At 37.8% G+C, this 16,710-nt stretch overlaps 1 protein-coding gene and 1 non-coding gene across 4 annotated transcripts in view; one reads left to right on the top strand and one right to left on the bottom strand.

The window, feature by feature from the left end:
- Positions 1-16,710, bottom strand: part of PDE1C (phosphodiesterase 1C) — a 374,041-nt gene that overhangs the window by 88,110 nt on the left and 269,221 nt on the right. For all 3 annotated transcript variants that reach the window (XM_053609332.1, XM_053609330.1, XM_053609331.1), the window contains 2 exons: positions 13,661-13,762; positions 12,751-12,871 (listed from right to left, as the gene is read on the bottom strand). In XM_053609332.1, the coding sequence (XP_053465307.1) occupies positions 12,751-12,871; positions 13,661-13,762 (223 nt within the window). The remainder of the gene's footprint in view (positions 1-12,750; positions 12,872-13,660; positions 13,763-16,710) is intronic.
- On the top strand, positions 16,492-16,598 carry LOC128560504 (U6 spliceosomal RNA). The gene has a single exon (XR_008373002.1). It is a non-coding gene; the product is annotated as a U6 spliceosomal RNA (small nuclear RNA).

Genomic DNA, 16,710 nt, shown 5'->3' with positions numbered 1-16,710 from the left:
AATTAGGAAAAGCCTATCTTAAAACAGGGCTCATTGAATCCCCTTAGGAGAATTAAAATTCTTAAGAATTGAAAAAATTGGGGGGTGGAGACAAGATAGCTGACTAAAGCCAGCTTTCCACAGAGGCTCCTGTCCAGAAGGAGAGTTAAAGGACAGAAATTTAGCAAGTAACCTGGTGGATTAGAGCTTCCCCAAGAGAGAAGGTTGAAGAATGCACATCAACCCTGCTGAGGTGAGCTATGACCCCAAGGATACAAACAAAAGGTACAAAATCCATCACCAAGCGGACGGGAGTTCCCTCCCTGATGAGAACAGCTCAGAGTGCCCCACAAACAAATGAGCAGAGTTCAAAGGTCCTCCCACTACACTCCACAGGACAGACCCTCTAAAAACTGGACCTACCTCCCCTACTAGGGTGCCACAGCATTCTCCTGCCAGGCATAAAACTGTATATATTCTCTACCTACAAATCTGAGCTCCCAGCACTCCCCTCCACTCTCAATCTGAGGTCTGGAGGCCTCTCCCCCAGGAGTCCAGATTCTTGGGTGATTTCTCGAGGGGTGTGGACAGTGCCTAAACTGCAGCTGGTCAGTGCTGATTCTGGGGCACGGGAGTGAGGAGAGGACAGTCAGCTGAGAGGGAACCACACCAGAGCAGCAGTGCCCTGAGGCGCAGAGCAGCAGCCGTCTTTTAGCAACAATAGGGCTCACTCCCGGATATTCTGAAGCCACACCCCCTGTCTCCCTGGGCAACCAGAGGAGGTCGGGCATCTACTCAGGTGGCAACCACCACGGAACAGATCTGGGACAGAAATGCAGGCCCCGTGAATAAAGGGTTTGCCTGAGGTGGTACCAACCTGGGTGGAGCGCAGGGAATAGAAACGCACTCGCAGACCCGGGCAGTACCCAGGGCGGGGCTGACCCAGAGGACCGCTTTACTGAGCCTAAGATGCACCCGGCCCTCAGGGGATCATCAGCTTATAGACAAAAAAAGTCAGGTAGAACTGACAGGTAACCGAATACAAAGCTGCAAGAGCAAAGACAGGGGCTGAGGTGCAGGCTCTGGGAACTCAAACCAGCTTCTCTTCTGCAGGGGAATTTAGCAGGGACAGAAACAAATTCCCGCAAAGTTGCTCTGTTCTGTCAGTAATAACAATAAGGGGCAGGACTAGAAATAAGTGAACACTCCCCGGCCTCCATCAAGTACCCGAGGTTGTCAGGCCTCACCTCCCCCTGCTAGATAGAGGAAGAGCGCAGTGGCCTGGCTGAACAGAAATAGATTTCCTTGTGATTCAGGACATCTGGAGTATCTGTTCACTACAGGCAACTGGGTCAGCCAACTGCGGGGCTATCAGTGACTGGGTGTGACAGAGGTGCAAGGTGGGGAAGGAGGCATCAACCTTCCCAGACTGATCTATTTTCCGGGTGGCTCCTCTGGACTCTAAGCAGCACTGGAGCAAGCCGTATCAGAATAGTCGCCAGAACCCTGTGATCCAGTTGCCAGAGACCTTTTAAACTCTCTCACCGAGACAGGTGCTGACTGAGACAATTGATTTGCACCTTTTGAACTGAGCCAATCGCCCGAGGACTATTCAGGTGTGTTGTTGTAGGAAGGTTTGATTTTCCTTTTCCAATTGTTGCCTGTGGGGGGCGGGGTGACTTAATTGCTGGTATTTCTCCACAGCTGAGACTTCAACCCAGAGTAACTGTTTCACTAGGGTCAAACAGAAACCAGCTAGAAATAAGACAGAACCACTTAGCCCCACCACACCAAAAAGGGCCCCAGTTTCTCAGGACATAGCTCTGTACCAGTCCTCTACAAAGCTCCAGGGGAAAAATCCAATGGTGTAAAACAATCATGGGGTGGAATCAATGGAAAAATTCTGGTAACACGAATAAACAGAATAGATAAACGCCCCCCAAGGAAAGATATGGCAGATGTAACTGAAGATCCCATTCATAAACAGCTGGCCGAGATGTCAGAAATCGAATTCAGAATTTGGATTGCAAATAAGATTAATAAAATGGAGGAAAATTTGGAATTAGCAATTCAATCTGCAATTCAAAAGTCGGAATTAGAAATTTGAGGAGAAATTCAAAAGTTGTCTCAAGAATTTAACGAATTTAAAGACAAAACCACCAAAATTTTGATGCACTGAAGCAAGAATTTTCAGCCCTCAAAGATCTGAAAAATACAATAGACTCCCTCAGTAATAGAGTGGAGCAAGCAGAAGAAAGGATTTCTGACATTGAAGACAAAGCCTTTGAAGGCTCCCAAACTCTCAAAGAGGAAGAGAAATGAAGAGCAAAAAAGGATCATTCTCTCAGAGAGCTCTGGGATAATTTGAAGGCTAATATCCACCTCATTAGAATCCCTGAAACTGATGAAGTGCCTCGCTGGGCACAGAGGCCATTCTCCATGAAATTATGACAGAGAATTTTCCAGATATGCCAAGAGATTCTGAAATTCAGATAGCAGACACTTTCAGAACCCCAGCATGACCCAATCCCAATAAGACATCCCCCAGGCATATCATAATTAACTTCACTAAAGTTAATATGAAGGAGAAAATTCTCAAGGCAGCCAGATGTAAGAAAGCCATTACCTACAAAGGGAAGAATATTCGAATGACAGAAGATCTGTCTGCTGAAACTTTTCAATCCAGAAGAGGGTGGTCATCAACTTTTAATCTCCTAAAGCAAAACAACTTTCAACCCCGGATCCTATATCCAGCTAAACTGAGTTTCATTTATGATGGAGAAATTAAATACTTTAATGACATTCACATGTTGAAGAAATCTGCCATAACCAAACCAGCTCTTCAGGATATTCTCAGACCTATCCTCCATAATGACCAGCCCAATCCTCTACCACAAAAGTAAACTCACTCAGAAACTTTTGATCAAACTCCAACTTCCATACTGGCGAAAGGATTAAAAATGTCCACTGGACTTTCGAAAAACTCGATACCCAAAATTTTACCAGACTTATCCACATTCTCCATTAATGTGAACGGCTTAACTGTCCTCTAAAGAGGCACAGGTTAGCTGACTGGATACAAAAACTCGGGCCAGATATTTGCTACATACAAGAGTCACATCTTACCTTAAAAGACATATACAGACTCAGGGTGAAAGGATAGTCATCCATATTTCAGGCAAATGGTAATCAGAAAAAAGCACGTGTTGCAATTTTATTTGCAGATACAATGGGCTTTAAACTAACACAATTAAGGAAGGATAAGAACGGTCACTTCATATTTGTTAAGGGTAATACTCAATATGATGAGATTTCAATTATTAATATCTATGCACCCAACCAGAATGCACCTCAATTTATAAGAGAAACTCTAACAGACATGAACAACTTGATTTCCTCCAGCTCCATAATAGTCTGAGATTTCAAGACTCCTTTGGCAGTGTTGGATCTATCCTCCGACAAGAAGCTGAGCAAAGAAATTTTAGATTTCAACCTAACCATCCAACATTTGGATTTAGCAGACATCTACAGAACATTTCATCTCAACAAAACTGAATACACATACTTCTCATAAGCCCACAGAACTTACTCCAAAATTGATCACATCTTAGGTCACAAGTCTAACCTCAGTAAATTTAAAGGAATAGAAATTATTCCTTGCATCTTCTCGGACCACCATGGAACCATGGAATAAAAGTTGAGCTCACTAACAACAGGAATCTGCATACTCATACAAAAACATGGAAGTTAAACAACCTTATGCTGAATGATAGCTGGGTCAGAAATGAGATTAAGAAGGAAATTGCCAAATTTTTGGAACAAAATGACAATGAAGACACAAATTATCAGAACCTCTGGGATACCGCAAAGGCAGTCGTAAGAGGGAAATTTATAGCACTGCAAGCTTTCCTCAAGAGAACAGAAAGAGAGGAAGTTAACAACTTAATGGGACATCTCAAAAAACTGGAAGAGTAAGAACATTCCAAACTCAGTAGAAGAAAAGAAATAGCCAAAATTAGAGCAGAATTAAATGAAATTGAAAAAAAAAGAATTATACAACAGATCAATAAATACAAAAGTTGGTTTTTTGAAAAGGTCAATAAAATAGACAAACCTTTGGCTAACCTAACCAGGAAAAAAAGAGTAAAATCTCTAATCTTATCAATCAGAAATGACAAAGACGAAATAACAACAGACTCCTCAGAAATTAAAAATTCCTTAATGAATATTACAAGAAACTTTATTCTCAGAAATATGAAAATTTGAAGGAAATTGACCAATATTTGGAAGCACGTCACCTTCCAAGAGTTAGCCCGAATCAAGTAGAAATTTTGAACAGGCCCATATCAAGTTCTGAAATAGCATCAACCATACAAAACCTCTCTAAAAAGAAAAGCCCGGGACCAGATGGCTTTTCTTTAGTACCTATATTACTCAACCTGTTCCAAAATGTAGAAAAAGAGGGAAGACTACCCAACACGTTCTATGAAGCAAACATCACCCTGATCCCCAAACCAGGAAAAGACCCAACAAGAAAACAAAATTATAGACCAATACCACTAATGAATATAGATGCAAAAATATTCAACAAGATCCTAACAAACAGAATCCAGCAACACATCAAACAAATTATACATCATGACCAAGTTAGTTTTATCCCAGGGTCTCAAGGCTGGTTCAATATACGTAAATCTGTAAGTATAATTCAGCACATAAACAAATTAAAAAACAAAGACCATATGATTCTCTCAATTGATGCAGAAAAAGCTTTTGATAATATCCAGCATCCCTTCATGATCAGAACACTTAAGAAAATTGGTATAGAAGGGACATTTCTTAAACTGATAGAGGCCATCTACAGCAAACCCACAGCCAATATTATATTGAAATCATTTCCACTCATATCAGGAACCAGACAAGGCTGCCCATTGTCTCCACTGCTCCTTAACATTGTAATGGAAGTTTTAGCCACCGCAATTAGGGAAGAAAAGGCAATCAAGGGTATCCGTATAGGGTCAGAGGAGATCAAACTTTTGCTCTTCACAGATGATTTGATTGTATATTTGGAAAACACTTAGGATTCTACCACAAAACTCTTAGAAGTGATCAAGGAATACAGCAGCGTCTCAGGTTACAAAATCAACATTCATAAATCGGTAGCCTTTATATATGCCAACAATAGTCAAGTTGAAAAAACAGTTAAGGACTCTATCCCATTCACAGTAGTGCCAAAGAAGATGAAATATTTGGGAGTTTATCTAACAAAGGACGTGAAAGATCTCTATAAAGAGAACTATGAAACTCTAAGAAAAGAAATAGCTGAAAATGTTAACAAATGGAAAAACATAGCATGCTCATGGCTGGAAAGAATCAACATTGTTAAAATGTCCATACTACCCAAAGCAATATACAATTTGACTGCAATCCCTATTAAAGCTCCACTGTTATATGTTAAAGAACTCGAAAAAATAATACTTTATTTTATATGGAATCAGAAGAAAACCTCAAATAGCCATGACTTTACTCAGAAATAAAAACAAAGCAAGAGGAATCAGGCTACCAGACCTCAGAGTATACTACAAATCGATAGTGATCAAAACAGCATGGTCCTGGCACAAAAACAGAGAAGTAGATGTCTGGAACAGAATAGAGAACCAACAGATGAATCCAGCTACTTACCGTTATTTGATCTTTGACAAGCCAATTAAAAACATTCAGTGGGGAAAAGATTCCCTATTTAACAAATGGTGCTGGGTGAACTGGCTGGCAACCTGTAGAAAACTGAAACTGGACCCACACCTTTCACCATTAACTAAGATAGACTCTCACTGGATTAAAGATTTAAACCTAAGATATGAAACTATAAAAATAGAAGAGAGTGCAGGGAAAACACTTGAAAAAATCAGTCTGGGCCAGTATTTTATGAGGAGGACCTCCAGGGCAATTGAAGCAGCTTGAAAAATGCACTACTGGGACCTTATCAAACTAAAAAGCTTCTGCACTGCCAAGAACACAGTAAGTAAAGCAAGCAAACAGCCCTCAGTATGAGAGAAGATATTTGCAGGTTTTGTCTTGGACAAAGGTTTAATAACCAGAATCCACAGAGAACTCAAACGTATAAGCAAGAAAAGAACAAGTGATCCCATAGCAGGCTGGGCAAGGGACTTGAAAAGAAACTTCTCTGAAGAAGATAGGCGCACGGCCTACAGACATATGAAAATATGCTCATCATCTTTAATCATCACAAAAATGCAAATGAAAACTACTTTGAGATATCATCTAACTCTAGTTAGCCTATATCACAAAATCCCAAGACCAGAGATGTTGGCATGGATGTGGAGAAAAGGGAACACTTCTAAACTGCTGGTGGGAATGCAAATTAATATATTCCTTTTGGAAAGATGTTTGGAGAACACTTAGTGATCTAAAAATAGAGCTGCCATTCAGTCCTATAATTCTTCTACTAGGCATATACCCAGAAGACCAAAAATCACATCGTAACAAAGATATTTGTACCAGAATGTTTATTGCAGCCCTATTCATAATTGCTAAGTCATGGAAAAAGCCCAAGTGCCCATCGATCCACAAATGGATTAATAAATTGTGGTATATGTATACCATGGAATATTATGCAGCCTTAAAGGAAGATGGAGACTTTACCTCTTTCATGTTTACATGGATGGAACTGGAACTTATTCTTCTTAGTAAAGTATCTCTAGAACAGAATAAAAAGTATCCAATGTACTCAGCCCTACTTGAAACTAGTTTATGGCTTTCACATGAAAGCTATAACCCAGTTGTAACCCAAGAATAGGGGGAAGGGGGAAAGGGAGGGTAGGGAGGGGGGTTGTGGGTGGAAGGAGGGTGATTGGTGGGATTACACTTCTGGTGCATCTTACAAGGGTTTATGTGAAACTTAGTACATGTAGAATGTAAATGTCTTAACACAATAACTAAGAAAATTTCAAGAAGGCTATGTTAACCATTGTGATGAAAATGTGTCAAACGGTGTATAAAACCAGTGTATAGTGCCCCATGATCACATTAATGTACACAGCTATGATTTAATAAAAAAAAAAAAGAATTGAAAAAATGTATTGAAAGTAATGTAAAGTACAAGTAATGGACTTGTATTAGTGAATCAAATTGACTGATAACACAATATCATAAGACTATTATAGTTACTGACCCTTGTGGAATTATTTATATACTTTCCTTTTTATTGAGGAGGTCAACATTTTCAACAAATGGCAAAAGTCTCAGTTTTCACCAAGCACTTTTTTCTTTTTTTAATGAGTCCTAACTCATTTCTTTTCCTTCCAGGACACCTTAAAATAATAAATAACTACCATTTCTATGGTAGGGGTTGAGAGAACTCCAAATGATAAAGTCATGTAGTTGGTATGCAAAAGGAAGAGAATACAAATCTATTGAATGAGTGAAAAAAACAATTGGGTTTGAAGCACTCATGTTCCTTGAGCCACTCAGTTATTTATAACAGATAAGCTAAAGAAAGAATTAGGCAGGTTGCTGTGCATCAAACCCCATCCTTCTCCTTCCTCTTCCCTTTCCACATAGCTAGATTATACTGTTTAGAATCACTGCTAGTTAGTGCTTGGTAACAGAACAAGAAACCCGGGATGCATTTCCACTACAATTTAGGCCTGAAAAATCTCCCATGCTTGCTTTTCTATGCTCTTTTCCCTTTTGCTGGCCTGATGTAGACAAGCACCTTGGAGTCAGGTAGATGGCAGAGTCTTGTCTAAAGTTGCTGCTTACTGTGGAAACACCTGCCAATCAAAGAAACACTTTTCCTGTTCTTTACACGAATAGGTGATAAACTTCCATTTGTATGTGCCATTACACATTTGGGGGTCTGTTCATTGTGACAGCTATATTTAAGGAGCAAACCAGTCAAAAGGAACAAGGTTCTTTTCAACATTGGAATTTCACAGAGAAGGTGACATTTGTCATTGAGATAACTTCCAAAGATGTTTAGGTCATATCCCAAGTGAGTCTTTTTAGGTGGAGTGAAAAAAATGGGAGGCTCAAGGTGAACAAAGTGCAGCAACAGATACTTCTCTTTCCCAAGGTAAGAAGGCATAAACATAAGGTATGACAAAAGCATTATGATTTTGGATTTAAGATAGCATAGAAAAGTTTTGGCCCTTTCCTCTGTCATATATTGAGGAAAATGAGACTCAAAAATGGAAGCACAAATACTAGAAAAAATTCTGTAATCTCAAATCAGAACTACACAAGGAAGGGCTGCCAGATAGGGTGAGTATCAGAGAGGGATAAGGCAAGATGCCAAGGTGTGGTGGAGAAGAGAGATTGAATTGTGAGGAGCCCTGCAACTGCTGCCCACTGTAGTTTAGAAAAAGTAAAGGCTAACACACCCCACTTCACAGAACCAAGGGCAATTCCAGCTGGCTTACAATGCTACAACTCTGATTTCTCCCTAGTACAAATGCATAAATAGTTGCTCTAAACAGAAGGTATTTTACTCAAAGATGGTAAATAATAATAACAAAATGAAGAAGGAGGGGGAAAGTGAAGGAGGAGAAATGAGGAGGGGGATGAAGAGGAAAAAATGGAGGGGAAGAAGAGGAGGAAGAGAAAGAGGAAAAAGAAGAGAAGGAAGAAGAACACGTACCAATGTCAGCAGCAGAAGCAGCAAAAACAAAACAAAACAAAACTTAATCAACAGGTGGGGAACACTCATCAGAAAAATGGTGCCACAGAGTGATGACAAAACAAATTGCTATTAATAGAAATTATCAAGGGGCTCAATGGAACAAGAGCAAGGAGAGCACAGGGGAGATGTGGAAAAAAAAAACAGAGCCACCTAACTAATGAAGATTGTGCTGGTAGCAACACACAGGAGAACTGTCTTTCATGAAACCACATCAAGGGACATGGACTAAAGGATGAAAAAAGATCAAACAATGGATTTAAAAAAATGTTAAAGAAATACAAGAGACGTGGAAAAGAGACAAAACAGAGGTAATATATGCTTAATTGTTTTCCCTAAGTAAGAGAACTAAGTGAATGGAAAAACATCAAAAGATTTAATCAATGTAGCCTGACTCTACAGAGGAAAAGAATGTCCACGTCCCCAGAAAAGCTAATGCAGAACAGTCATTACTGAAACACACCCTCGCAATGTCACCAACCTTTAAGGGAAAAGAAATAATCTATAGGTTTGATATGTTTGAGGTTTTCCAAAGTAAAGTTTTTTCATAAAAGAACTAATCCTTAAGGCAAAAAGATACATCTTCTGTATGTGGAAATAATTCCAGTATGGTTTCATCTTCTTCAGAGCAACATTCAAGGGTGGAAGACATTTGGGTTACAGCTAAAAAAAGATCTCAAGGAAAGAGAGTTTGATCCAAAAATGTCCGACCCAAGTATTTCAATAGAAAAGCTTGCAAGCATGCAGTAATGTGGTTTCCCTGAGTGCTTCTAGAAGAAACCATTTGAGGACCAACTTTGCCCACACGAGCCAATACGGAATAGGACCTAGACAGGAAGGACAACTGGAGAACTATGCTTTGCCAGATGACTTATTTTCTATCTTTCTGAGTCATATTGTTTTGGGTTGTTTTTTGTAAACAGCATAGAGTATATGAAATAGAATGCCCATGTAAAAAAATCAGAACAATTTAAAAATATAGGCAACAAATAGTAACAAAGAATTACACCGTGAAAGGAACGAGGGAAAGGTGTTGAGGGGCAATACATAAATACTGGCTTCCTTGTATTTTATAGACGGTGTAAAAATATATTGTTTAAATCTGATATGTAAAGTAAATAATAAAGGTACACACCAGAAGAACTAAGCAAGTTAATAAAACCATATAGATCGAGTATTGGGAGGAGGAAGGAGGAAGTAGAAGTTTACTAATTTTTATAGCAAAGAAGCAACAGCAATAAAGGACTTAAAGTTTTTATTATCAAGGTCACCACTAGAAAATCTAAAAACATAATCGAAAACTGCTAGATCATCAGAAGACAAAAACAGATAGCAAAGCCAGTGGCACAAACTATATTAGTGAGCTATTTTTTAAAAAACATAAGAACAGAAAAGATAATATAAAATATGATAACACCTTAGTTCAGTGGTTCTCAACCTTCCTAATGCCACAACCCTTTAATATGGTTCCTCATGTTGTAGTTACCCCCAACCATAAAATTATTTTTGTTGCTACTTCATAACTTAATTTTGCTACTGTTATGAATTGTAATGTAAATATCTGATATGCATGATGTATTTAGGCGACCCCTGTGAAAGGGGTTTGACCCCCAAAGGGGTCGCGACCCATAGAGACATTCTCTGCCTTGAGAACGTCTGCCTTAGCCCCAATGTTTCTATCATTTCAATAGATGCTAATGTGGCTGGTTTAGATTAATAAGAGAAAAGAACCTTAGATTGACTTATTAAAAAACTCGGTTATATACAGTGATTACGACACACACAAATCAAAGTGTCTCTGAAAAGCTTAAAGTAAAAAGCTATACAAAGGGGCAGTACCTGTGGCTCAAAGGAGTAGGGGCACTGGCCCCACATACATGAGGTGGTGGGTTCAAACACAGCCCTGGCCAAAAACTGCAAAAAAAAAGCTATGCAAGGATGGGATTTTATTCTTAATATGAGTTTAATTTGAATTCTAGGAAGAGCATTAGCTGTCTTAAAAAGACGTCACAGTCCCATTGAGATTTCCCATTTGAACTGTCCAATTTAAAATCTATAGTTAAGAGCTGAGGCAATATTTCTCCTATGTGGGTTACTTACTACGACTTATGGCACCTGGGTCAAAATATTAGGTCAATGAAAATAATTTACTGGCTCATAATTACCAAAAAATAATTCCAGTCCAGTCATTTAACATTCCATTTGCAACAGGCAAGAAATTCAATATGGTATTTTCACATTGCCTCCAGCACATTTCCCTCAATTCAAGCATACACGTTCATATACAAACAAGGTTTCCTTTATGAGGAAATAGAATTCACACATTTAAGTAATTCATATTCGTTCTCTCATAATTAAAAAAGAAATCACTTCAATATCCCACACTTATATGAGCTATGATTTGTCTTTTGGCCACAGATCAAACACTCCTAGCTATTGGGGGTGTTGTTATAAAAGTATTATCAAAGAAAGCATATGACAAGAGAGTGGATACTTGGAGAAAATCTTCTTACTAATATTTAAAAAATGGCCTTTGGAAAAGTGGCTTAAACTGAACCTCTAATGAAGGATGTATCTGCAGAGTCACCTGTGTCACTCTAGTTCCTCCACACCATTGGGTTCCCCTTGAGAACTCTTTGGGATACCAAGGATGACTCTGCAAAAAGAAATAACTACATGCTGAAGAGGGTACCTGCTGGTGTGCATGTGTTATAGCTGGGGGGTACATATAGGTGTGCATGTGTGTGTAGGTGGATAGAGTGAAGAAAATGCTGGATTGTTTAATGCTGAAAAGGTCTTAAGAAAACATGTGGTTCGACCTTACCCTAAATCCTTCCCCACCACACAGAAGAAAAACCCCAAATGAGGTAAGACTATAGGGAATGAGATGGGTAATGTCATTAGACCTAGGCCAAAAACTAGCTGGAATAAAATCTCTACCAAAGAGCCTTCTGTCTTTGGTTTAACATGCTGTTAACTCTAGTCCTAGTTCACTACCAGATTGTACAGCTTCAGAAAGAAGTACACACACACACACACACCTATGTGACACAATTTTTACACTCAAACTAGAATCATAAGAGTAAGAATAATTACAGAAGTATAATCTTCTTCCAAAAATCTAAGTTATATGATTTATAACTAGCAAAAGATCCTATCTCTTGTCTTTGGGGAGCTAAATTGAGATTAATATTTATAAGTAGTGTTTTATGGCACCTTAGAGATCTCTGAATCTATGCTGTTAAACTTTTTTCTTGAATTAACAAGAATTAACTGTATTAATTTGGGTTAACTGTAATTTAGGTCCCCAAATCTGCATATTATGCCTTCAACCTCAGGCTGGCACATTTGGGAGCAGATAAATGTCTAAATGGCAGCTCTTCTAGAGATAGAGTTAGTGCACATGAACACAGTTAAGAAGACTTTAGTCTCAGTGCTGTGCATTTATTTCCCTTTCAATTTTTCTAGTTCTATGTATGTTTTTTGTTTATTTTTTTTAAAGCAAAGTGTACTTCTTAAAAACTCTTTCTACCCTTAGAGACAATACAACTCTGGATCTTAAGATGTAGTTAAGTTTAAATATAATTCTAACTGTAGTGCCCAGTGACTTCCTGACCCTGGTTTTGCCACATCTGGTTTTAGAATTTCACATCATGGGTTTGTTCACTCAAAAGAAACAAGTCAGTCAATTATATCAGAGAAATGAGTTTAAGATTAACATCTTAATCCCACAGGGCAATGCCACAGTAATTGCCATTTTGGCAATTTACTAGAAAAAAAGCAAAAAAAACAAACAAAAAAAAACTCCTTAAATGACACTTTGACAAAAGATTGCCACAAGGAAACACTTTTTTTATTTCCCAACACAAATACCCAGATTAGAAGAATCTGAGACTTAGCACTGAAGTAAGATTCAAACATTACATGATCAGGAAGACAAAAACTATGGAACCAACCCTCCCCCACAAAGAAAATCACTGTAATCTTAGTCCTCCTTATCACGGTGTTGCTGATATACAAAATTCATAAAATATCCAATGATGACAGCCCCGGTGGACAGCGGAGCAGCAAGCTACCTGTCGGAAGAACTCCTCCAGCAGTGACATTGTCCACCGATGATGGAGATCCCACGCTTTGGCTGGATGGCTAATATCTGCCGTATGCAGCATAAGGGATAAGGCTTTTGGCTTTTCAATTCTGTAAAACAAAAGCACCTAAATGCAAGACAACCACTCGCTCCAGAGTCTCACTCTGTCACCCTGGGTAAAGTGCTATGGCGTCATCACAGCTCACAGCAACTTCAAACTCAGGCTCAAGCAAAATCCTCTTGTCTCAGCCTAGTCAGCCTAGAGAGTAGCTGGGACTACAGGCATCTGCCACAGTGCTGGGCTAGTTTTCCTTATTTTTTTGTAGAGACAGGGTCTCACTCCACCTGCCTTGGCCTCCCAAAGTGCTAGGATTACAGGCATGAGTCACAGTGCCTGGCCAAATCATTATTTTTTTTAATTCATTTTATTTACCTGTCTCAAACCCCACATCAGCTAAATTGGGGAAAAGGCATCGTTTCACCCTATAATTGGGATATTCATCAGCCTAGTCTCTATGCTTATTGAACCAGACTTTTTTGACTCAAACCCATTTCTAAAATGACTGCATCATTCAAAAAGACAAGAATCTAAGAGTCACTGACTTTTACTTGTTGTCTGTGCATTAAGTGGATCTTTGATAACTTAGTTTCCCACAGGGAAATACTTTAAATTCTAATTAGGAAGAACAATTACTGGCTCTATTGTTTACTTCAGCCTTGATAAGAACATATCTAATTGTGACATGTACAATTTTCATGCTCTTTCTGCCAAATATCACCACTTCATGAGATCCCTCCCATAAGGTTAGGTTGAAGAAGACAGGTTTTAAAGGGACGAGAACATGGACAAGCCCCAGCTCAAACACCTATACAAATGCAGATGTCACAGGCCCACTTACGCTTCTGGCTGCTGCAAAGCAGTCTTCATGGCTTTGATTTGTTGAAAATGACAAGACATATCTGTGGCCATCACCATCTCAATGACCAAGGTTCGAAACTCCCTTGTAGGGATATCCATGGAGAAAAAAGGGTGGAAGTGAAAAACAGAAAGTAAAAATTAGTTTATTTTTTGACACTTCTAATTGAAGTCAGTTAATTACTTCTGACATATCTAATCTAATTTGAGTTTTTGAGGTTAGCTTGTTTTTACAAGGAATAAATGAAGGCTAAGGATTAAGGAAACCATTTATTAGGAACATGATACATGGAATACATGTATAACTTGGAAAATTAACTCACAGGAAAAATTCTAATGAAACTGAAAAGTGTATGAAAGCACTTCTCAACTGAATTCAGAGTTTTAAGAAATAATTAACTTGAAAATATCCTAGGAGACAGATTGATAATCTATATTCCACTTTGAGTATAGGTATTTCATCTTTTGGTAAAATAGACTTTATTTTCTAGAGCAGTTTTAGATTTATAGAAAAATTGAGCAGATATTATAGTAAGTACCCAGGTACCGCTTCCTCTGCACAGATTTTCTTATTTTTAATATATTGCATTAGTGTGATGCATTTCTTGTAATTGATGAACCAATATTGATATGTTATAGAAACTATAATCCCATTGTTTACATCAGGGTTCACATGTTGCACAGTTCTGCTCATTTTGACAAATGCATAATGGCATGTGTCCACCATTTACAGTATCATGCAGAATAATTCCAGCACCCTAAATCTCCTGTGTGCCACCTATTCACCTCTCCCTCCCTTCCCCCAAACACTGCCAACCCTTGATCTTTTTACTGCCTGTAACAACTTCATTGGGGTATAATTTATATAGAATAAACTGATTCATATAAATTGTGCAATCCAATGAATTTGAACACTTGAATAGTCTTTTAAAAATACCACTGCAATCATGATACCAAATATTTCTATCACTTTCAAATCAGATCCCAGGCAAATTTTAATCTGTTTCTCTCTATAGAATAGTTTGCATTTTCTAGTTTTATACACACATACACAGGGCCAAAAATGTGCATATATTTTAGGAAAGGAAAAAAACTGTATTAAAATTGTTAATATTCAATATATAGCAATAACATAAGTCACATTTGATTTCTGCAATTACTAGAAATGCTTAAATTGCCATCAACATCTAGACACTTCTGATCATAGTGAATAAAAAGCAGTACATAGATAACATTTTTTAAAATGTGTACACATTCTTTGGCACCCCTGGAACATACATATGTGTATGTAAAATATATATATGTGTAGGTATATAGATACACATGCATATCTTAAAATATTATACATTAAAATAGGCAGTATACATACACATATGTTCCCATGTATATACAGACAGATAAAAATTAAAGAATATACTCTGTTGTTTCTGACTTTCACTACTAAACATAATGATTCTTGATCTGTCCATGTAGGGGTTCATCAATAGTTTATTTTCTTTTATTACTGAATAGTATTCCATTGTATGATTATATATTGATTTATTATCCTCTTGCCAGCTGATGGACATTGGAGTTATTAGATTCTAGTTTGGGGCTTCTGTGATTGAAGCTGCTATGAACATTCATGTATGAGACTGTGTGTAGATATATGTTTTCATTTCTCTGGGGGAAACACCTAGAAGTAGAATGGCCTGTTTGTAAGATAGCTAAATGTTTGACTTTATAAGAAACAGAAAAATATTTTTTCACAGTGCTTGTATCACTTTATATTTTGACCCTGAGTGTGTGAATTTTCCAGTTTTTCTTTACCTGATCTTGCGGCCTTTAATTTCAGCCATTCTTCTAGAGCAGCAGTTCTCAACCTGTAGGTCGCAACCCCTTTGTAACAATGAAAATACATTGAGGCCTTAGGAAGGTTGAGAACCACTGTTCTAGAGCATGCGCAGGGTCATCTCATTGTGGTTTCCATTTCTTTGAAAAAATTTACATTTCTTTTATGACTGTTGATGTCAGGCACCTTTTTATATTTTCTTTTAGGAAAATGTCATTTCAAAACTTTCCCTTTTTAAAATTGGGTTGTTTGCTTTTTATTGAGTTATAAAAGTACTTACTGTACATTCTACATACAAACCCTACGTATGCATTTTATATTTTTTGTTCTAGTGTGAAAAGAAAATTTTAATTTCGTTTTCCACTGGTTTGTTGCTAGTGTATATTTTTTTACATTAACTTCGTATTATGTAACCTTGTAAGATTCATCATCAATTCTATTAAAAGTAGCTTCTCTATAGATTCTTAAGATTTTCTACTTAGACAATCAAGTCATCTGCTAATATAGACATCATGCAATGTTGATGAAAGTAACAGGCATCCTTGTCTTATTCCCCCAAAGCATTCAATTTTTCACCATTAAGTATGATGTTAGCTAGAGATTTTTCACAGGTACTCTTTATCTAGATGCTCCTTTCTGTTTCTAGTTTATTGAGTTTTCAATATGAATGAGTGCTGAATTTTGTCAAGTGCTTTTTATACATCGACTGAAACAATTATATGCTTTTCTATTTTTTTCAACATAATGAATTAGTTCAATCAGTATTGAATTAACCTTGTATTCCTGGGATAAATATAATATATTAGACCGAGTTCTCCAGAGAAACCAATAGGATGTATACATATAAAAGAAGAGATTTATTACAAGGAAATCACTCATGCAATTGTGGACATTGACAAGTCCAAAGATCTGCAGAGTGACTGAGCAATGTGAAGATCCAGGAGAGACAATAGAGTGGTTCCAGTACAAAGATCGGCAGGCAGGTGCTTGCCTCGGCAGCACATATACTAAAATCGGAACGATACAGAGTAGATTAGCATGGCCCCTGTGCAAGGATGACATGCAAATTCATGAAGCATTCCATTTTTTTTTTAAAAAGACAAAAAAAAAAAAATCAGTAGGCCTAGGACCCAGGAAAAGCTTATGTTTTAGTTCAAAGGCAGGCAGAAAGAATTCTCTCCTACTCAATTAAGAATTTTCTC

The sequence above is a fragment of the Nycticebus coucang genome, chromosome 11 (genome assembly GCF_027406575.1).
Source record: "Nycticebus coucang isolate mNycCou1 chromosome 11, mNycCou1.pri, whole genome shotgun sequence".
Lineage (NCBI taxonomy): Eukaryota > Metazoa > Chordata > Mammalia > Primates > Lorisidae > Nycticebus > Nycticebus coucang.
Note: the sequence above shows the minus strand (reverse complement) of the source record. Positions and strands in the feature narration are given on the sequence as shown.